General features: G+C 43.0%; 1 protein-coding gene and 1 non-coding gene across 5 annotated transcripts; one reads left to right on the top strand and one right to left on the bottom strand.

The window, feature by feature from the left end:
- Positions 1–1307: 1307 nt before the first annotated feature.
- gpcpd1 (glycerophosphocholine phosphodiesterase 1) lies at positions 1308–21830 on the bottom strand. 4 transcript variants are annotated; one of them, XM_036985422.1, is made up of 20 exons: positions 21423–21830; positions 20453–20560; positions 20039–20129; positions 19730–19814; positions 18607–18682; positions 18232–18273; positions 16181–16304; positions 15710–15950; positions 12713–12875; positions 12051–12183; positions 11621–11675; positions 11414–11506; positions 11049–11126; positions 10917–10956; positions 10587–10642; positions 10410–10475; positions 9684–9820; positions 8082–8217; positions 7820–7980; positions 1308–3376 (listed from the first exon to the last, which is right to left on the bottom strand). In XM_036985422.1, exons 2-20 carry the CDS (start codon positions 20499–20501, stop codon positions 3190–3192), a joined length of 2013 nt encoding a protein of 670 aa, XP_036841317.1. In that variant the 5' UTR covers positions 20502–20560; positions 21423–21830; the 3' UTR covers positions 1308–3189. The 4 variants fall into 4 exon arrangements, with proteins under 4 accessions (XP_036841317.1, XP_021468190.2, XP_021468192.2 ...); XM_021612515.2 differs by having other exon boundaries at positions 20453–20545; XM_021612517.2 differs by lacking the exon at positions 20453–20560.
- On the top strand, positions 7496–7569 carry trnaa-ugc. Its single transcript has one exon. It is a non-coding gene; the product is annotated as a tRNA-Ala (tRNA).
- Positions 21831–22124: the final 294 nt, after the last annotated feature.

Raw genomic sequence — 22124 nt, 5'->3', positions numbered from 1 at the left:
ACTACCGCAAGTGTGTACGGCCCAGCACATCACTGGGGCCGAGCTCCCTGCCCGCCAAGACCTCTATACCAGGTGGTGTCAGGCCCTAAAAATGATCAAAGAATTCAGCCACCCAAGTCATAGACTGTTCTCTCTGCTCCCGTACGGCAAGCAGTACCAATAGACCAAGTCTGGAACCAACAGGACCCTGAACAGCTTCTACCCCCAAGCCATAAGACTGCTAAATGGTTAACCAAATTGCTACCAGGACTATCTGCATAGACTCTCCTTTGCACAAACTCTTTTGACTCATCACATACGCTGCTGCTACTTATTGTCTATTCTGTTGTCTAATAACTTCATCCCTACCTTCATGTCACAGGAGACTGCTGATGGGAGGACGGCTCATAATAATGGCTAGAATGGAATGAATGGTATCAAACACATTGCAACCATGTGTTTGATGCGTTTGATACATTATTTCAGAAATTACTATGAGCCCATATTCCCCATTTAATGCGCCAACCTGTAGCCTGTGCTACTTGTACATACTTGTACCTCATAACCCTGCACATCGACTCAGTACTGGATGCCCGTGTGTATGTATACATATATCTCTCCAAGTTATCTTTGCTCATTTTGTAATAATTCCTTGTGCTATTCTTTTATTTTTCTCTCTGCATTGATGAAAGGACCTGTAAGTAAGCATTTCACTCTTTGTTTACACCGGTTTACAGAACAAGTTCAAATATGGTGAATTAGAAAATGTCACTTTATTCTACTCAAGTAATTACTCACGTTTTTGATCTGTTATTTTTTTTTTTTAAAGAAGCATATTTCAATGTCATAAAATATTTTATTTACATGTATCCCTTTCCACACAAATTGTAAGTATTTCACTTCATTTAGAAAGTACTGAATTGATTAGCGCCAAATTAGACACCCAGGATTTGCTCAAATGCATGCCTCCGATTGTGTTACTCTGGGAGTGTCCGAGTAAAGTTGACAGAGAATAGGTCCAGCTGTGCTTGTGGCGACAACTGCTCTACCCTGTCCACTAGACTAGTACAGGTGCTGCACATCTCCTGGAAACAGCACTTCAGTGCCAACACACAAACATGGCGACTTGCCAAGGCAGAGGGAGTCCAAGTACACCCAAGACAAAGTGACAGTTGGTGAGAATTTTTCAGGCAAAAACTGAAGGCCTCTAGTGGATGTAAATTCATAACAAAAACCCAACATTATTTCTTTAATAAAGCACTCATACTAGTACCTACCAGTATGTCTATCGCAATATATAAAAAAGACAGAAACTCCTACAAAAATAGTATGTTTTTAAATAATTTTATTCATTTCATATCAGTTAGCATTGTCCTGACAGTATCAAGGGTGTGACATGAGTGACCCTCAATTCCAGTCACCCATAGCACTCTGAAGGGCATGCATTATGACTCCATACACCTAGGTAGGGGTAAGAGTCAAAAGTCATTTTACTTAACGAACTCAGACAGTGCTTGCGTCTATGTTTTCCAGGGATATATCACAGTACACCATTTAGGAAATATAGACTGTTGCATCTTCAATGTGCATTAAAAAAAAGAAGAAAAAAAAGACTGTACAAACAAAATACATCCGGTAGGAAAAACGAGTTAAAAATGTGACAGGGAAACTGTGCCATGTGAAACAATCTTGGTCTTCTATTGCATTAAGTAGAGTGAGGTATGACGAGATTCAAACAAGTGGCAGTCAGACTAGTTCATTCATACAACTTCCCCAGCAAGGCTTTCTGATGTGTAGCGCAAACACCGTTACTTCCCTTCAAATCAGCCAGAGAGTGCGTTATTAAGTGGATTAGATCTAGCCAGTACAAAGGGTTACCTATATACCCCTCCCTAATGGTGAAGATTGAGCTCACAACTCACCCATACATTTTAAAGTGATGCTGAAAGCAAAAAAAAAACTAAAACAAATGTGTATTCAACAGGTCATTAAAGCAATATTAAATGAATCTGTTCAGATTTTAGGCACCCATAGCAACACTTCATTATCTGGTCATCCAATAATAACACTTCATTAATGGCATAGCTCAGGGCAGTCCTAATACAAATCAGTTTGCGCGAGTTCAAATGCACCATTGAATAAAAAATAAAATGCACATCAAATTTAAAATAAAATCACCTGAGCGAGAGAGTTTTGGTCAGTGTCCCAAATTCTCTTGTTCCATTGAAAATCTATTATGAATTGTAGCCACTGCCATTCAAAATTAGATTAGTAAATCTAACAAAAATAACACTGTAAAATGCTGGCTTATTTCATATGCGGACAACCATAATGCAGATGCAAAAAAGTAAGACTAGTGTGGTAAATCATTATCCGCATAAAACTACATCTTAGTTAAATTAAACCAGCAAGCTGAAGGCAAACTGTGGGCTGTTATCAGTCATGAACTGCAATACATACGTGTAGACAGATGTCACCAATAAGAAAAGCTCAATCTGGAAAGCTAATATACAGTACATTTTACCTTCAATTTGTATTTAGCAAATCGGCATAATAAAATATAAAGCTCAAAATAAATTCCTTGAGTAGGCATTCATTTCCAAGTGAAGACATGTGGATTCCTTTGTGAAATTGCGACTGAGGTGCATATCCCACAGTTTTTCAACTGAAGTCCTAATAACAAACACCAGATGCCATTTTTGGCAAAACACCCTCCTCCTTCCAGTTAAAACAAACAGCTGCGAGAAAACATCTGGACACAGCTTGAATATTGCTTCAGTGGACAGAGTGGATGTCAGTTCGGGGGGTCAATATCTGGCCATGCTACAAAAGGACAAAGGGGCTTTTTAAAAATCACCTAATGTAGAAGCAACACCGGACGAGTAACAATTGCAGAACGTGACACGCTTCTAATTTAAATGAAACCATTAAATAAGAACAGCAGCTTTGTGAGAGGCTTGGTTCCATTTTCAAGATTGTGCTTCAGTGAGCTGCACTAGGATAAAGTGGCTCACGTTGGCAAAAAGTTACTCTTCCAGTGTAGCAGGTAAAAAAAACGGACTGTTTTTCTCAGCATCTAGTGTAGCTCCTATGTAACTCAAAATAAAAAAAATAGTGTACACTTGCTCATAAATTCTGCCTATATTCATTGCCGCTTCTGTCCTGTCTAGCATGCTGATCTAGAGACAACCTTCAGAGGCAGAAAGTTGCTCAGGAAGAGCTGAGGCCCGAGTCGGACTCTGCACTGCCGTTGTGAACATTGGAGTTGGCGGCGCAGATAGGCGCCTGGCAGGGGATGGAGTAGCAGGAGCACACAAAGCTCTCCAGAGTCTCCTGCAGAGTGTGCTGCTCCTCCACTTTGAAGACGTTGGCCTGCTCAACCTGGTCGTCACAGATCCTGGAGTGAAACGCAGAAAAGGAGCAGGAAAAAAAAAAAAAAAAAAAGAGAAAGGAGGACAAAACATCTGTTATTAGGAGCCAAACATACAGTCGAGACAGAATTACTGCCGCAGGTACACAATCCTAGTTCAGGATTTAACAGGGAACAAGGAAGTTCAAAAACACTGTTGAGGTTAATAAGGATTGGAATCTGGTTCCGCGGTGGCTACAGAAAGTGCTAATCTACATGATCAATAGCATGTCAACATCACCTTATCAATAAAATCTAACTCACATTTACATGATCAGCAACTGTACAATGTTGTAGCACAAAGCTGGAGGGAGTAGCTTCTAGTAATAATCTCAGTGCACACACACCCATGGATCAGATTTCAGCTCACTGTAAAAACAGGTTCTTACAGCCACACTGCCTGCCTACCTGACGTTCCAAAAAAAACAACCAGTCTCTGTGTGCTGTATACACCATGCACTTAACATAAGCCTTTGTCTGGAAATGGCCAATACTAAAGAGTCGTACGCAGGAGTGATAAAGCAGAACACAAAATTGATATACGCATGAATATATAAAAGGGGCAAATTTTATCCACTACCAAGAGAGTTCACCTATATTATTCGTAGCAGTCTATTTACCACCACAAAGCGATGCTGGCAGTAAGACTGCACTCAATTAGCTGTATAAGGCCATAAGCAAACAAGAAAATTTTCATCCAGAAGCAGCGCTCCTAGTGGCCGGAGACTTTAATGCAGGGAAACTTAAACGTTTTCCCTCATTTCTACCAGCAGGTCACATGTGTAACCCATTTTATTAAATTTTTTTAATAAAAAAAACAAATTAAAATAAACTCTAGACCATCTTCACTCCACACACAGAGATACATACCGCTCTCCCTCCATTTGGCAAATCGGACCATATTTCTATCATCCTGATTCCTGCTTAAAAGCAAAAACTAAAGCAGGAAGTAACAGTGACTCGCTCAATACGGAAGTGGTCAGATGACACGGATGCTACGCTACAGGACTGTTGTGCTTGCACAGACTGGAATATCTTCAGGGACTCATCCAATGGCATTGAGGAGTATAACCACCTTAGTCACCGGCTTCATCAATAAGTGCATTGACAACAGTGTCCCCTACGTGCATATCCCAACCAGAAGCCATGGATTACAGGCAACATCCTCACCGAGCTAAAGGCTAGAGCTGCCGCGTTCAAGGAGTGGGACACTAATCCAGATGCTTATAAGAAATCCCTACGCCCTCAGGCGAACCATCAAACAGGCAAAGCCTCAATAAAGGACTAAGATTGAATCCGATTACACTGGCTCTGAAGCTCGAATGTGGCAGGGCTTGAAAACTATTACGGACTACAAAGGGAAACGCAGCCACGAGCTGCCCAGTGACGCGAGCCTACCAGACAAGCTAAATGCCTTTTATGCTCGCTTAGAGGCAAGCAACACTTAAGCATGCATGAGAACACCAGCTGTTCCAAACGACTGATCACACTCTACGTAGCCGATCTGAGCAAGACCTTTAAACAGGTCATCATTCACAAAGCCACGGGGCCAGACGGATTACCAGGACGTGTACTCAGAGCATGCGCGGACCAACTGGCAGGTGTCTTCACTGACATTTTCAACCTGTTCCTGACCAAGTCTGTAATACCCACATGGTTCAAACAGACCACCATAGTATCTGTACCCAAGAAAGTGAAGGTAGCTTGCCTAAATGACTACCGTCCCGTAGCACTCACGTCAATAGCCATGAAGTGCTTTGAAAGGCTGGTCATCATGCCGGGAAACCTTAAACCCACTCCAATTCGCATTCCCGCCCAAAAATAGATCCAATCTCAATCGCACTCCACACTGCCCTTTCCCACATGGACAAAAGGAACACCCATGTGAGAATGCTGTTCATTGACTACAGCTTAGTGTTCAACACCAGTTCCCACAAAGCTCATTACTAAGCTAAGGACCCTAGGAATAAACACCTTCCTCTGCTCCTGACGGGCCACCCCCAGGTGGCAAAGATAGGCAACAACACATCTGCCACGCTGATCCTCAACACTGGGGTCCATCAGGGATGGGTGCTTAGTCCCATCCTGTACTCCCTGTTCACTCACGACTGCATGGCCAAGCACGACTCCAACATCATCAAGTTTGCTGACAACAGTGGTAGGCCTGATCACCAACAACGATGAGACAGTCTATGGGGAGGAAGTCAGAGACCTGGCAGTGTGGTGCCAGGACGACTTCCTCTCCCTCAATGTGAGCAAGACAAAGGAGCTGATCATGGATTACAGGAAAAGGAGGGCAGAACAGGCCCCCATTAACATCGACCAAGCTGAAGTGGAGCAGGTTGAGAATCGCCAACTAACTATCATGGTCCAAACACACCAAGACAATCGTGAAGAGGGCACGACGACACCTTTTCCCCCTCAGGAGAGGGGATTTGGCATGGGTCCCCAGATCCTCAAAATGTCGTACAGCTGCACCATCGAGAGCATCCTAACCGAATGAATCACCGTCTGGTATGGTAACTGCTCGGCATCCGACCGTAAAGCACCACAGAAGGTAGTGCGTACAGCCCAGCACATCACTGGGGCCAAGCTTTCTGACATCCAGGACCTATATACTAGGCAGTGTCAGAGGAAGGGCCCCCCCCCAAATAAATTGTCAACGACTCCAGTCAAAGTCATAGACTGTTCTCTCTGCTACGGCACGGCAAGCGGTACCGGAGCGGCAAGTCTAGGACCAAAAGGCTCCTTAACAGTTTCTATGTAATATAAATAGTCCAGGTGGCCATTTGATTAATTGGTCAGCAGACTTAAGACTGCTGAACAATTAAATGGCCACCCGTACTATTTACATTTGTTTACACACTGCTTCTACTCACTGTTTATTATCCATGCATCGTCACTTTACAAAATTGCCTCGACTAACCTGTACCCCGACTCTGTTTACAACCTCATAAATTTTGGTGTTACGTTTTGATTATTATAATTTTTTACAACTTTAGTTTAATTAGCAAATATATTTTTACTCTATTTATTGAATTGCATTGTTGGTTAAGGGCTTGTAAGTAACAACTTCATAATAAGGTCTACACCTGATATATAAGGCACATGTATTTTATTTGTCATAGGCGCCAGTTGACCAATCATTGCTTTCCTAATATTTAGGAATATTTAATATAATTTAAATATAATTTAAAGTCGTGAAATTTGGCTACACACTTTCATAAAAAGTGCAAATTATCCCAGGAAAGGCATAACAATGGCAAAATGTGTGGAGAACTACCTAGGCTAAGTTCGAAGTGAAATGTTTTGCATCATTGTCATGGAACCCTGCTGGTCTGTCAGGAGGAACCAAATCGGGGGTGAGTAAATAAACACCAGCACAACCAGGAATCAGAGACATTACTGGCATCAGGAGAACCAGTAGAGTCAATGACATGATTTGGCCACCAGATTTAACACTCTAAAAGAAAGAGTCACTTATCAGCTGCAGGTGGAAATTGCCCTCTCAACCACAGATCTAGGGTCAGATTACATTACTCCGAATTCATACTTTAAATCACGAGGGTTGAAAGAATATCTGACCCTGTATCAGAGGCTAGGGGAAAGTTCTACCAACTCCAAGTTGTCATGACAACACACAGGGGACTGGAGAAAAGGGCTCTGGTCTTTTTGAAGCAGTAGAAAACCAGTTCTGAGGTCAGTTCACATGACGTTGTCTGTTCATTGAACAAAGCCCCTCTCCGACCCAGCCATCTCTACTTTACAGAAAGTAACACATTTATTTTCTTCTGTTTTCATAGGTTCCTAATTACATAACTATTACATTCATTCGCTACAGTGGCGGAACACCAAGTGATTCAATAATAGCCTACGGTGCGTTCTTAGCTTATGTAACCTCTATGACGATGTCCTTAACTGATACACTGATTGATTGGGTTCACACGACACTGACTGAAGCACTGCTGTGTAAAAAGCAATGCTGACAGAAGTCCAATCAAGAACCTTGAGCAACAGTCAACAGTATGAGAGACCGTGTGCATTACAGGCTGTTGATAGTGTGATCAGAATAAATAGAACTCAAAAAAAAAAGGTGCTCACAAAGGAGACCATGTGGCTCAGTTGGTAGAGCATGGCACTTGCAATGCCAGGGTTGTGGGTTCAAGTCCCACGGGGGACCAGTACGAAAATGTATGCACTTATGCAAGTTGCTCAGGATAAGACCCTGCAAAAATAACCTTTTGAATAGATTTCTGTATAACAGCAGCAGCAGCATGAGGTGGTTTCCATTAAACCTAGTCCTGGACAAAAAGAAAACATGATCAAATCATCGAAAGTGCTTTTTATTCTAGGAATATAGGCTTCATCTGTGTCTGGGAAACCGTCTCTAAATGAGCCAAAATGGATTTACCCGTTCAGCCAGACGTTTACCTGTCATAGATGAGTCCGTCGATGCCCTGCTCCCTTAGCTTGGTCCTGTTGTCGTGGTCGTTGTTGAGGTCTCCCCAGCAGAACACCACCAGGCCTTTAGATTGAGCCTCTCGGATGTGCTCCAAGTTCTGAAGCAGCTCCTCTGTATGGGCACTGATACCCTAGATAGACAGACAAGACGTCAGTGTGTTGACTGATCCGCTACATTCGTACAGAGACTTAATCAACGAACTGAACGCCATATCCCAGTTCCACCACTCACCAGGATGTTTTCGCTCTGCGCAAAGCTCATGGCGATCTGTGTGGTCCTGCAGCGGATGTCCATGAGCTCAGGGTAGGTCTCAGAGATGCCCTGGGTCAGGAACAAGATGGGGTACTTGTTCTGCTTCTGACGAACCCTGGGGGAGAAGACAACATTTATGGTTCCACCCCGTGGAACGGTCGTTAAGACACTAACAGCTTACGTCTTTAAGCCTTTATAAACAGGCACATAAAACATGCGTCATAGGCAGTCCAACATTCAAATTACAACTGTGCAAACTAGGCTTCAGTTCAGCAGGCTAACAGATTTCTGGATAAATAAATCATAGTTTTTGGTCTCATTCAGTAGTTTACCTGACGAAGTACAATCCTGTTCATTTGTCGTTTAAGTATTATTTATATTCCTAAAACAAGTTGAAAATGACACTGTCGCTGCTTCGGGGTGTCTTGGATTTCTGCCCAGTGTCAAAACAATATGCTGAAATTTGAAGACCTAAAAATATAAATGTATTTGTAGAGTATCACGTGTTCAGGTAATACCTTAAACTGGACACGCACCAGAATTGAACAAGCGTGTCCACTCGAGCTGAGATTGATTTGCTTGTTCTAACTGTAATCCATAGCGACAGCCAGCGGCTTTTATACAGACAGCGCCGCAAATTTCACATGCTATTTGGGTTTCTGAATTGGTCGCCCTGGTGTGAGCTGCACATTCTACCTGGACACCTGAATCAAAAACATCCTTATTTTTTTGCAACCATGAATTTGTTAAACAGTGAATTGCATTATCCTCATGCCGTGCCGCTGTGCCTGCCTTCTGTAATGAGCGAGCCTCTCAGACGGTCTCCTCCCTTGTGTGCCCCTATAACATTTCAAAATTCAATTATAAGAAGAAAGATTGCTCATCGGCCAACACAAGTGCACTAAGCCTCATTGCAAAGTTGTTTTTAGGACATTATATTTACTGTTAGATTAATACATAGCCACAAGCAGTAGGTTGTTATAGTTAGAGTTAGCGATCTAGCTAATGTGTTTTGAGTTTACTTCCTCGGGTGATGAATTGGCACCAATTGAATTAGACCTATATAATATCAATGCACATAAAGATGAAGGCAAATTCAATTTACCTTTAAATGTCAACCCAAAATTCATGACAATCACTGAATTAGGTTGCATATCAAAATATATTTAAAATCATGCATTCCTACTTGGACATGGTACTCAATAAATAAGTTACATCTAACATCTCAGTAGTCTATTACACGTGTCAATAAAGCATTGTGAAATTACTTTATAAGAGGACTCAAATATTGTGGGACGCTGCACAATTTTTGCAGGGAAAGTCAGTGGAGCCCTGCAGACACTTGTAGAATCTATGCCAATGGGCAATGAAGCTGTTGGTGGGTGGCCAAACGCCCTATTAAGAAACTGTCGGGGTTCCCTTTTATTTGGGCATTTACCTGTATGTTGACAATCCCGCTACTTTAATCATTTAGCTGAACCTTTTATCCTCAAATGACAAGTTAACCGGGCGTTCAAGACTAGAGCTTCCATAGCGACTGTGCAGCAGGCTGAAAGTTGGACGCCTTTGAGTAGTGCTTACATGGTGCAGACGTCGGGGTCGAAGCAGGAGAAGACGACGCGTCTCTTGCCGGCTCTCTGCAGCACACAGCTCAGTATGATGTCCAGGAACAGGTTCATGTTGAAGTACGAGGACAGGTTTCCTTCCCACGAACCATCCTGTTGAAGACAATACAATGAGAAAAGGGTTGTTACTATCGGACCACGTTTGGATTTACAAAAAGTACAAAGCTTTCCCATTTCACTTTGAACCACGAGCCCAAACCCTAAAAGAACAAATAGCTGTCTGAGATGGCAATTTGTTTCGCAAAATCAACAATTGCCTGCATATTATGCAAGAGTTTGCAAATTTGAGCAATCAGCACATCGCTGTATAAAAGAGTCAAATCGTCACATAAAACTAACCTATCGCTGCAGTACAAAAAGAGGGCTTGCAATGTCACCCAATCAACTCACATTTACCATATAATATGGTTCAATCAAGCCACACGACAAACTTCTTCCCTCATCAGCGCATTTTCGCGACAAATTGCTCAAATCCAGCACTTACTTCCTTGCAAAAATGTCAGAATTGCCGCAGCAAAAATCAAGCAAATGTGTGCGCAAACATCACCAGAATTCCCTTTGAAATCCAGGAGATACTGAAATAGGTTATAGGTCGGGTCAGATAACACAGCCACTTCTGTCCTTTCTGGCATGACCAACTAATGACTTCCCATCACCAGTATCACGGACTGGCTGTACATACCTTCATCTGACAAATCCACTTCAGCTCGATGTTGAAGCCCACATTTTCAGGCACTGCATGGAAGATCTGGAACATGACATAGGGAGGCAGTTGTAATGGGACACAGAACCTCAAGGGATAAGCTAGTCCACACTTTCAGTAACCTCCCAGGTGATGACGTCGACTAAGGTCATTTACCTGCGAGAATGAAGGGAAGGGCTGGTGCTCGTCAACCTCTTCCTCGTCGTCGTCATCTAAGAAGCAAAGCGGGAGTAAACCATGTACTTCACCACACACACACACACACCTATACACAGCACCTGCTCTGCTGGTTCACATTCAACTGCTTTACACAATGACACAAGCAGAGGACATAGGTTCATTCTTCACCATACCAATTGGAATTATTGTCAGTTAATCTATAACTTCTAAAACAACTATGGCTTTGCAAGAGTAGAGGATGATGAGAGCATTGTTTGCCTCAAGGATAAATCATTCACGCAGTTAATGAAACGGAAGATAATATACCTTTGTGGTCGTTCACCTTCAAGGCAGAAGCATGGCCCAGCTGTAGATCAAACACAGAAGTCATCAGTCATACCACATCACTTTTGCCTAGTCTTAAAATAGTGACAAACCACAGACTAGCAGAGCTTTTACCTTGAGCTGCTGTAGCTGGTCGTATGTGAGATCTTTGACCGGCACTTCAAACAGCTCCAAAGAGTGTTTGTCTCCTTTCTGACAGGAGGAAGAGAGGAAAAAGTAAAGCAAGGATGCTGTACAGCAGGGTTCCCCCAAACTCGGTCCTGCGGGCCATCTCTGGGGACACACGTTCTGGTTTATGCCCTAGCGCTACACAGCTGACTCAAATAATGAGTTAATTATTTGAATCGGCTGTGCAGCGCTAGGGAAAAACAAAAACGTGCAGGTGGGGGGGGGGGCTGAGTTTGGGGGAACCCTGCTGTCCAGAGTGCATCGGATGGTATTGTTGAAACAGAAAACAAACTGGATTTGTTTCGGTTGACCTTCTTAGTGGAGATGCAACAGGTGAGATCGTGGTACACGATGGGGACACAGTCCTTGGAGAGATGGACGTCGAACTCCACATAGGCAGCCCCCTGCAGAAACACACATGCAGTCAACTGATGCGACAAACAGATCAGAGAGACATTTAGATGGTCAAGAGGAAAATGTTTGTTGTTGTTTTTTACACTCCACGTGGGAATACTCACATGATTGGCAGCACTTTTGAATGAAGCAATGGTGTTCTCCCTGACTTTGGTATGTCTGAAAAACCAGACATTTTTAGGCAAAAAACCCCCAAAGACATCCATATCACAATGTACAGTATAAAAGATAAGCGTAATCTTGTGAAGTAAAAGGTTAAAGGACTACTAGTTAATGACCTGCACGCTAACACACACACACACACACACACACAACTCCTAGCTGAGATTCAGAGGCAACCCTTCACTGTTCGTTGACCGTGACTTTGAAGTCATATGGGACGGAACAATTGCATTCAAACATTCAATAAACAAAGTATGAAAGGGTCTTTGTGTTCTCATGGGTAGGCCCTTCCTAGAGTCCTGCTTCAACACACGCACACATTTAACCACTTCTAATAATCTATTATGTAAAGTGCGTGCGCGTTTCTCTCACTTGGCTGCGTGTGTGCTGCCGGCCCCTCTGTGGCCCACGTCCAGGGGGGCACTCCTCTTCCTCCAGTACTTGGTGAAGGAGGAGCTCATGTCACACTGCAGTCCCTCGATAGGACGGATCACCAGGTAGTCCACTGGAATAGAAAAATGCCTTGTTTAAAAAGATTTTACTTTAAATCTAAGCTTGATTTTTTACCCAGGAAACATCTTAGCTAACCCTGTGGCCCCAAGTAATCTCAGGTCAGCCTACCCTTTATTTATATTCTAGTTCCTGTCCCCCCCCCCAATCTTGTTTGACAGTTACACGCTAAAGGGAAAGCTAAAGGGAAAGCTGATTGTTTACGTCGGGAAAAGGTCTGCTGGAGGAGCTATACGCGCAGACTTACAGTACTCTAGTTCCACGTCTAGTAAAAAGTCAAAGACCTGTCAGCCAATACAGGCTGCATCCTAGTGATTGATTTCTCTTTAGTACATCCTATATTTCTCTTAAGAGTGACAGAGAAGTGCAATAATATCCAAACCAAGTTTCGTGCAAATCCCCCATTGATAGACACCTGATTTACAAAGAAGTCAGAGTTACATGGATGCATCTCAAGCAACTTAGTTGAAATGTTCCATGCTTCTACCAGACGACTCATTGCGGAAGGGGGTAGGGTTGCTCACCTCGGACTTTGCCCAGGGTCTGTCTGGAGTTGCGTTTCATGATGGGCAGAGTGACCACGCCAGTGTCCTTGCCACTCTCCACGAAGAATGAGGAGAGGAGGCAGGCCGTACCCGCCGTCCCTGGGTGGGCATCCCCTGGCATCACGTGTTCGCCCATGTCTTCCTGTAGAAGGGGAGGAAAGGGTTAATACACCCACTATCGTACACATACAGGGGCCCGACGCTCATTTTTTGGTACAATAGTGGTTTGGGAGTACACCTACAAAATCAAAAATGTATTGGTGGTTTACACGGATTTACAAAAGGTTATCGCAGGCGCAACGAAATGCTAGTGTTTCTAGCGCCAACATTGCTGTAATATTTTTTTTAAACATGCATTTTTCCATAAATAGACACACCCTGTGTGTTTTAATACAATCAACTAAACTCAGCAAAAAAAAGAAAGGTCCTCTCACTGTCAACAGCCTTTATTCTCAGCAAACTTATCATGTGTAAATATTTGTATGAACAAAAGATTCAACTGAGACATAAACTGAACAAGTTCCACAGACATGTGACTAACAGAAATGGAGTAATGTGTCCCTGAACAAAAGGGGGGGTCAAAATCAAAAGTAACAGTCAATATCTGGTGTGACCACCAGTTGCATTAAGTACTGCAGTGGTTAAGTACGGCAGGGTAGTGAAAGGTGAGAATTGTCTGTTAATTGAATGATTAGAATATTCCGCCCTGAAACATATAATTGTATGGAATTGATTAGAATGTATGAAATCATAATCAAGTAATGTGTAGTCCTAGTCAGAATTAAGGTAAAACAATATGCCTTTATGGTATTTTCAACAGACTCTCTGAGCTTGGTGCCGACCTGACTAGAGATTTGGGAGAGAACAAAGTCACTATCTCTGTCGGCTGGGAAGTGAGACAGACAGTGTGTGCGTAGCAGGACGTGTGTGCGTACGTTTGTGTGTGCGTACGTTTGTGTGTGCGTACGTTTGTGTGTGCGTACGTTTGTGTGTGCGTACGTTTGTGTGTGCGTACGTTTGTGTGTGCGTACGTTTGTGTGTGCGTACGTTTGTGTGTGGGCGTGAGAAGTCTGCATAAAATGAATTGATTTGTTTTCTTGACTTCAGAACGTTCCATGAATAAACCTTAACCATTTAGCTGGGCCTCTGTTTGTTTCATTTGACCAGGATCTTACAAATTCTGGTTTACAGACAGAGTAATATAATTTGATTGGGTAATGTACCTGGAGAACATAATGTACCTGGAGAACATAATTCTCCTAACAGGTAGCCTAGTGGTTAATAATAATCTCCTCCTCATGGACTGTACCAGATTTGCCAGTTCTTGCTGTGAGATGTTACCCCACTCTTCCACCAAGGCACCTGCAAGTTCCCAGACATTTCTGGGGAGAAAGGCCCTAGCCCTCACCCTCCGATCCAACAGGTCCCAGACGTGCTCAAAGGGATTGAGATCCGGGCTCTTCACTGGCCATGGCAGAACTCACATTCCTGTCTTTCAGGAAATCACACACAGAACGAGCAGTATGGCTGGTGGCATTGTCATGCTGGAGGGTCATGTCAGGATGAGCATGCAGGAAGGGTACCACATGAGGGAGGATGTATTCCCTGTAACGCACAGCGTTGAGATTGCCTGCAATGACATCAACCTCAGTCCGATGATACACCGCCCCAGACCATGACGGACCCTCCACGTCGAGCCTGCTCCAGAGTACAGGCCTGACTAGAGATTGTAACGCTCATTCCGTCGACTATAAAGGCGAATCCAACCATCACCCATGGTGAGACAAAACCACGACTCGTCAGTGAAGAGCAATCTTTGCCAGTCCTGTCTGGTCCAGCAACGATGGGTTTGTGCCGATAGGCAACGTTGTTGCCGGTGATGTCTGGTGAGGACCTGCCTTACAACAGGCCTACAAGCCCTCAGTCCAGCCTCTCTCAGTCTATTGCAGACAGTCTGAGCAATGATGGAGGGATTGTGCATTCCTGGTGTAATTCGGGCAGTTGTTGCCATCCTGTACCTGTCCTGCAGGTGTGATGTTCGGATGTACCGATCCAGTGCAGGTGTTGTTACACATGGTCTGCCACTGCGAGGACGATCACCTGTAGCGCTATCTTAGGAGTCTCACTGTATGGACATTGCAATTTATTGCCCTGGCCACATCTGCAGTCCTCATGCCTCCTTGCAGCATGCCTAAGGCACGTTCACGCAGATGAGCAGGGACCTTTGTCCGGGGGTCTGTTTCTCAAACTAGACACTCCAATGTACATGTCCTCTTGCTCAGTTGTGCACCGGGGCCTCCCACTCCTCTTTCTATTCTGGTTAGGGCCAGTTTGCGATGTTCCGTGAAGGGAGTAGTACACAGTGCTGTACGAGACCTTCAGGTTCTTCGCAATTTCTTGCATGGAATAGCCTTCATTTCTCAGAACAAGAATAGACTGATGAGTTTCAGAAGAAAGTGCTTTGTTTCTGGCCGTTAGGATTCTGTAATCGAACCCACAAATGCTGATGCTCCAGATACTCAACTAGTCTAAAGGTCTGTTTTATTGCTTCTTTAAATAAGGACAACAGTTTTCAGCTGTGCTAACATGATTGCAAAAGGGTTTTCTAATGATCAATTAGCCTTTTAAAATTATAAACTTAGATTAGCTAACACAACGTGCCATTGGAACACAGGAGTGATGGTTGCTGATACTTGGCCTCTGTACGCCAATGTTGATATTTCATTAAAAATCAGTTTCCAGCTACAATAGTCATTTTCAATATTAACAATGTATTTCTGATCAATTTGATGTTATTTTAAATGGATTTATTTTTTAAATCATTATTTCAAAAACAAGGACATTTCTAAGTGACCCCAAATATATATATTATACACACAGTAAAACAGTATGTAAACATTACAACACAAAGCAGTTGTTTCCATAGTGCTCATAATAGTCAACTGGCGAATATTTTGATCCTGCTGTGAACTGTACCTCAAAGAAGTCAAAGGTGAGTTCTAGGTTGTCGGGGTCCATGGAGTGGATGATGTACTCTGTCCACTGTGAGGCCTCCAGGGCGTAACCACACTCAGGCTGGGAGTGGCGGGACTTGTACCCATCTCCACTGATCATACTGGTCTCCAGCGTGGTGGTCATCTTGTGCCACGACGCTGCACTCTGCTCCGGCTCTTCATCTTCATCATCCTCCTCCACACCCTCAAGCGTCAGCTTGATCCTGGGGACAGATGGGAAAGGTCAAAGGTCAAAAAGGGGTGAGGATCTGAAAAGGCGTGACTATGACTGATAGACTAGTGTATTTACGGCTGCATATTTCATCCATAAAAAGGTGTAGCTGTTTATTTTAAAGCCATATTTGGTTTGATCCCTTGAGTTATTTTGGGATCAATTCTATGGGCATTTTCATAAATGCTTATATTGAATAGGAGCCACATCTCTTGCTCTCACCTGAAGCGAGACTTCTTGTATTTCTTCTTGGTGATGGATACAGGAGACGTCTTGGAGAAGTGCAGACGCAGACGGATCTCTGTCTGGCACGTCAGCCACCCAGAGTCCATACACACTGAGCCGTCTGCAGAGAGGAGTTGCAGGGAAACAGGTGGTAAGCATTCTGGCACAAAATGGCTACCGTTGAAGTCACCCAGGTGAGTAACAGTACATATTGGTGGTGGATGAGGTTCGCTATCCGCAAAACAACGCAAAGCACTTTGAGTTTGAGAAAAGAGCTATGGGAATAAAAGTAATTGTTCAAACACTGAGTCAACTGTAGGTTGGGGAGACAGTCAAATTCACTTCAATCAGTATGTTCTACTACCGGATAACTAACCGTCTCTAATGGGGAAGTGTTTTACATGTAATCTGTGAAGAGTTCAGTTCCACCAAAGGATTGAGTCATACCTCCGGTATTTAGCATAGGCTCCTACAGTATTTTCTTTAAGTACTTAGTCTGTGATTAGCAGTTTATGAGCCCTTAGTTAATCTTCATCTTGTTTTTAGGGCCCGATCCCAACATAAGAAATGTATACCTTTCCTCTACGCACTTCTCATTATTTGGTATTCAGACTTTTGTATTATGTTTTTTATTTTACCTTTATTTAACTAGTCAAGTCAGTTAAGAACAAATTCTTATTTTCAATGATGGCCTAGGCAGTGGGTTAACTGCCTGTTCAGGGGCAGATTTGTACCATGTCAGCTCGGGGATTTGAACTTGCAACCTTTCGGTTACTAGTCCAACACTCTAACCACTAGGCTTCCCAGCCGCCTTAGCTTATGTAGTCGCATAACGCGCTCTGCAGGTGTGGCTACCTTGCGCACACTGAATATATTTCATTCAACCGCTGAAAACCCTCCCACACTTGCAGGGCCAACTGATTCTCATGGAGTTTTCGGTTCAATAGGGTTTTCAGTACATTTATCTAAAGCTATCCCTTTGATTCGAATTTTGTCGACATAGTCAATAGAAAACGGGCTCAGAATATAGGGATTCATGAAATCCACTATGCTTATTCATCTCCGTTCAGCACCAAATGATAAAAAATATTTCAGAAATAGACCATTTTAGGATTAAGAGCGCATGTTAGGAGCGCATGTATGAACCATAAATAATAAAATAAAGGCTCTTCAAACAGTTACACACGTAATATTGAGGAACTTTAAAAAATGACAGCGGTTTGATTCATCCTGAAAGTTGTCCTGTTCAAGTTCAATCCATGAAATATTGGAAGGTGGAAATAAGCATAACGGGCGTTGAAGAATAATCCTATCAATCATGGAACTGTATGACAGAGGTCCAGTCCATGCGAACCTTCCGTGAACCGGGCGCCAGGCTCCAGGTTTAACCTACAACGTGTGGACTGAGTTCCACAATGATTCTAATACATGTCCCAAATTTTTGAACAGCGTTAACCTAATATGATCCACTAAAACAATTGCTATGTGTATTTTACAATCCCCTTCTCCAAACGGATTACTCATTTACAGTTCATGGAGGAAGGTGGTACTTCTATCAGAAAAGAATGTCGACGCTTTTCCCAACTAGGAAGCGGTAGGTTTGCTAGACCATATTCATTGTTTCCTTGTGCGTAAACGTGGTGGAATTATTAGGGAATTAAGTCAAGGTCAGAATGTGACGCAGTTGGTCGACACCCCTGCACACCTTTTTGTTTGAGGTGGCGCTCGAATAAACATAGTGGGTGAATAGCATGCTATTCTCATGCTTACGTTGAAGAGCAGACAGGCCATGAAGAGAAAAGCACATCAAAAGGAATAATGTTTAATTTACGCGTGCTTAACCCTGGTCGGGATCTGGGCCTTGGTGCATAACGAAGTACTACCCTGAGGTCTTTGCATTCAATGTCAAATTGGCTTGTGCAATGGGGTGAAGAGACTGCAATTATATTTTACCATTACATGGCCAATGTATTTTCCATACAACAGCGAGACAGTGATTATTTCCCACAAATGGATTAATCAAGACGTGATGTAATTATTTGACTTACTGTGGAATCCAAATTGGCCATCGTCAATATCAAGTTGCGATTCTGCAAGATAATAAACAGGCATGAGGCCTTTTACAGACATAACATCCAACAGCACAGAAAGGTTTGTTTTAAACATTGTCCAAAAAGTGTCAGGTGGAAGGATTTAGGGGGAAAAAATATGGTTTATTCAATCGTTTACTATTAAGCTGATTTTGAATGACCTTTGACTGAGTTTTTTGTTTTGTCTGACTGGTCACATCTACTAGCGTTTCCTCCGCTCTAGAACATTCTAGTTAAAACAACACAATGTGGCCTCCAACCCACTTGCCTCAGCAAAGCATAGATACTGTACATTCCCCCAAACCAAGCCAGGTATTGTTCTGGTGTATATACCTGTGGGGCTCATCAGACGTGGCTGCTGATGGGTCTCCCACTTAGTGACTATCACCTGGCAGGGACCACCTGCACTCTGCAATGCCAATGTTTAGTACAGCATTAAGACTTATCAAATACAGTCAATGTTCACTTTGGTCTCAAAGGTATAGTCACCAATTAGCAAGCCACTATTGGTTGAAATCTGAAAAAGGGATTCATTAGTCGGTAGGTGGAAGAACTTGAGCATCATCTCTTCAGCTACGCTAAAATATCTAATCTTCTGAAAGATTGTATTTTTTTTTAGCAAAGTTGATCGGCTACAGTATTTGCTATTTTAAGGGTTAGATCTGCCATTAATGGTGCAAAGTAAACAAAGCCTTTAAATGACAAACTGTAAAAACAATCAAAACTGTATGTGGTCAAAGTTTTAGACCCCAGAGACAGTTGTCATTACAACTGGCCTATCTGAATGTGTGGGCTCCACCCATGAGTCAAGATTGTATGCTCTTTGATGAGTTAGTAAAGCCGTTTGTCCACTGGCAGTAGTTCAGAGCAGGCAGAGAGACGGCACTGTTCAAATGAGTTTGCTTTGCCTCGTTTCCCCATCGTATCACGGGTGTGATAGCGTTGCTTCATATGCCGCTTTCTGTAGGACGCTCTCTCTCTGTATGAGGGAAAGCTTTTTTTAAATTTTTATTGTGTAATTTGAACGTCCAAGACGGACGTATCAAGAACGTTGCATACCGACATTAATAATTGGAGTGGTGAAGAACACGTTGTATGTGTTCCAACTTCCGTGTTGTTTACTGCTGCGCTAGGATAGACAAGGGGGAGAAGCTTGCGTCCCGTGCTCAAATCCAAGCTCAGCTTATAGCCAGCTGGCAGAGCTCCAGGCATGGACACTCTCCTCTGAGCATTACGGAAAAACTGCACTGAAGTGAGCTAGAGGGGATCAACACAGATGTGGGGAAAGTGAGCTAAATAACCCACAAATGATCTTAAAAACGGCTGTAGCGTAGCTAACCTCATGCTTTCTAACGTTACTTGAATTTTAATGGGCCAAAACACAATCAAATAGGGCACTTCTTTAATATGTCCGATTACTTCACACGCTGACCGTACATAAAAAAGATGAGCTCACCTTTGACTCCAGGAAGTGGCCTTTGAAGTAACGATAGGTTGGCACAGCACCTCTGGGCACACTGACGGTCCTCTTCCACAATGTACTAGGGAAGGAACAGAATATTTAAATTTGAGTCATTTAGCAGACGCTTTTATCCAGAGAGACTTACAGTAGTGAGTTCATACTGGTCCCCTGTGGGAATCGAACCCACAACCCTGGCGTTGCAAGCTCCATGCTCTTACCATCTGAGCCGGCACAATGTTGAATTACTTAAACACACAGAAATCATTCAGACCATAGCACATTCAAAAGTTAAGTGATATTTACCCATCGTGTTCAACCGGTTGTAGGGTCACAGCTCTTTGATGGCACCAGCCTCCTAAAGCTTCACAGCTACCAACCACAGCTATCACCTCACCTAGTCATACACCATATTATTACATTCAATTAAACAAGTCATAACTGTTTACATTCACCACACACACACTCTCTCTCTCTCTCTCATCAGGCTCTAATGATCAAGTGCTTTTCAGCTAAACTCTCATGGACAAACTACGTAAATCGAGAATCTGACCAAATTAATCAAGATTTTAGTTCCGGGTCAGGTAACTGAGATGAACTAAAAGCTGACATTCCTGACTGTCTGGTTCGTTGTCAATCTTTCTGTCTAAAGTTGTCTTGAATTGAATAGTCTTCTTGTTTCAGATGAGTCTGCTGCCCTGCAGTAGGGGTTGGTCTTACCTGGGGATGTGTCTCCCCTAACTGCCAAAGTCACTTGAGTTGTCTCCATAGTTGACACAGGCACAAACAAGGACAATTGCAGGCGCAATCAAGCTGGAAAACCAGGAACTTAATGGTAAAACAGGCATAAATTTAGTGGATTAACAAAGCTGTGCTGGGTAGTAGAACCTCTATGACTGGACCAGAATATGGCCTTGGATATTCAACATCTCCTGTAAAGCCAGATTCTGGTTCAATCTATGACAACAAAAAAAAAAGTGCCCACAACCACTCGGACTAGCTAGTTCGCTACTAAGATAACAGATCAAAAGCTAGTATTAGAGCAGCCAAGACTGATGTATCTATAGAACTCGACAGTTTGTGGTCCTAAAATGAACATGAGTTAACCCCATGGCTTGTTGGTGCAGCGCAGGGGAAATAAAAAATAACTATTTTTGGGGATAAAGCAGAAAATAAAAAGGTTCTGAGGTTAACACAGGTTGAGTAGATGTTATACGTTTTTTTCTATGACACAACCAGTCAGTTCACATTACCTTAGCCAATGTTTAAAACATTGATGAAATCAAAACGAGCACAAAATGTCCCCATAGGCTTTGACCAATATACAAATCACTGGCTTGGACCAACGAGCCACGGCAGTGTTAGTGCACACAAACTCCACTACTGTTACTCTGTCCGAGCAGACAGCCCAATTCCGGATTTGTCAGCAAAACAGACACTACTGTAGCTAGCCATGCAAACCAGTTGTTTACCGTAAACGATTTAGCTAGTTACGCCTTTTGCGCCAACTCGGGCAGGCAGCTAACCTAGCTAACCTAACTAACGTTACTAACGTTAACGCGCTAGCCATTGTAGCACAACAACATCGAGTTGACTTTTCCCCTCGCTACAAAAACTGAAATAACCATTATAACGTAGCAATATCTTCGCATAAAAAAAATCTAACATATCACAAAAGGTATCAATTTACCTTAATTCATCAGCAGACAGATCTTGCTCGGCGTGGTAGATTTGGCATACTTGTTGACAACGTTTGGAGCTACTGCGAAGCGATTATTCTTGTCGCCCGTGTGACATGAGCAGCATTAGCGGCGAGCAACAATCGACAATCATTAAATAGCCTTCAAAATAAAAGTCAAACAAACGGATCCAAATAGTGGAATTGTACAATAATTGGACTAGGGGTGTTCAATGTCGGTACTGGAGGGCCGAAACACTTCTGGTTCTTCTTCTTCAAATAAGGGATTAATTCAGACCTGGGACACCAGGCGAGGGCTATTAACTACCAAGTAGAAACAAAAACCAGAAGTGTTTTGGCCCAGGACCAACATTGAACAGCCCTGGATCAGATCATGGTTTCCCAAACTCAGTCCTGGGGCCCACCGTGGGTGCACGTCTTGTTTTTTACCCTAGCACTACACAGCTGATTCAAATAATCAACTCATCATCAAACTTTGATTAGTCATTGCAAGATGGTCTTCAACCGATGATCCATATAAAACCTATATTGCCGATGCCATATGTATGGTCTTTGAAGCCACAGGACGGCCATATTGGCACTCACTAGTAGGAGCAGTCCTCCTTAGGAATGAATGGAATTCTGCAGTATTTCATTTAAATGTTTCAAGGACAAAATTACATTGAAGTCTTTTTGTTGTTGCAGTGGTGACTG

This window comes from Oncorhynchus mykiss, chromosome 8, assembly GCF_013265735.2.
Source record: "Oncorhynchus mykiss isolate Arlee chromosome 8, USDA_OmykA_1.1, whole genome shotgun sequence".
NCBI classification, from domain to species: Eukaryota; Metazoa; Chordata; class Actinopteri; order Salmoniformes; family Salmonidae; genus Oncorhynchus; species Oncorhynchus mykiss.
This window is presented reverse-complemented; position numbering and strand designations above follow the sequence as displayed.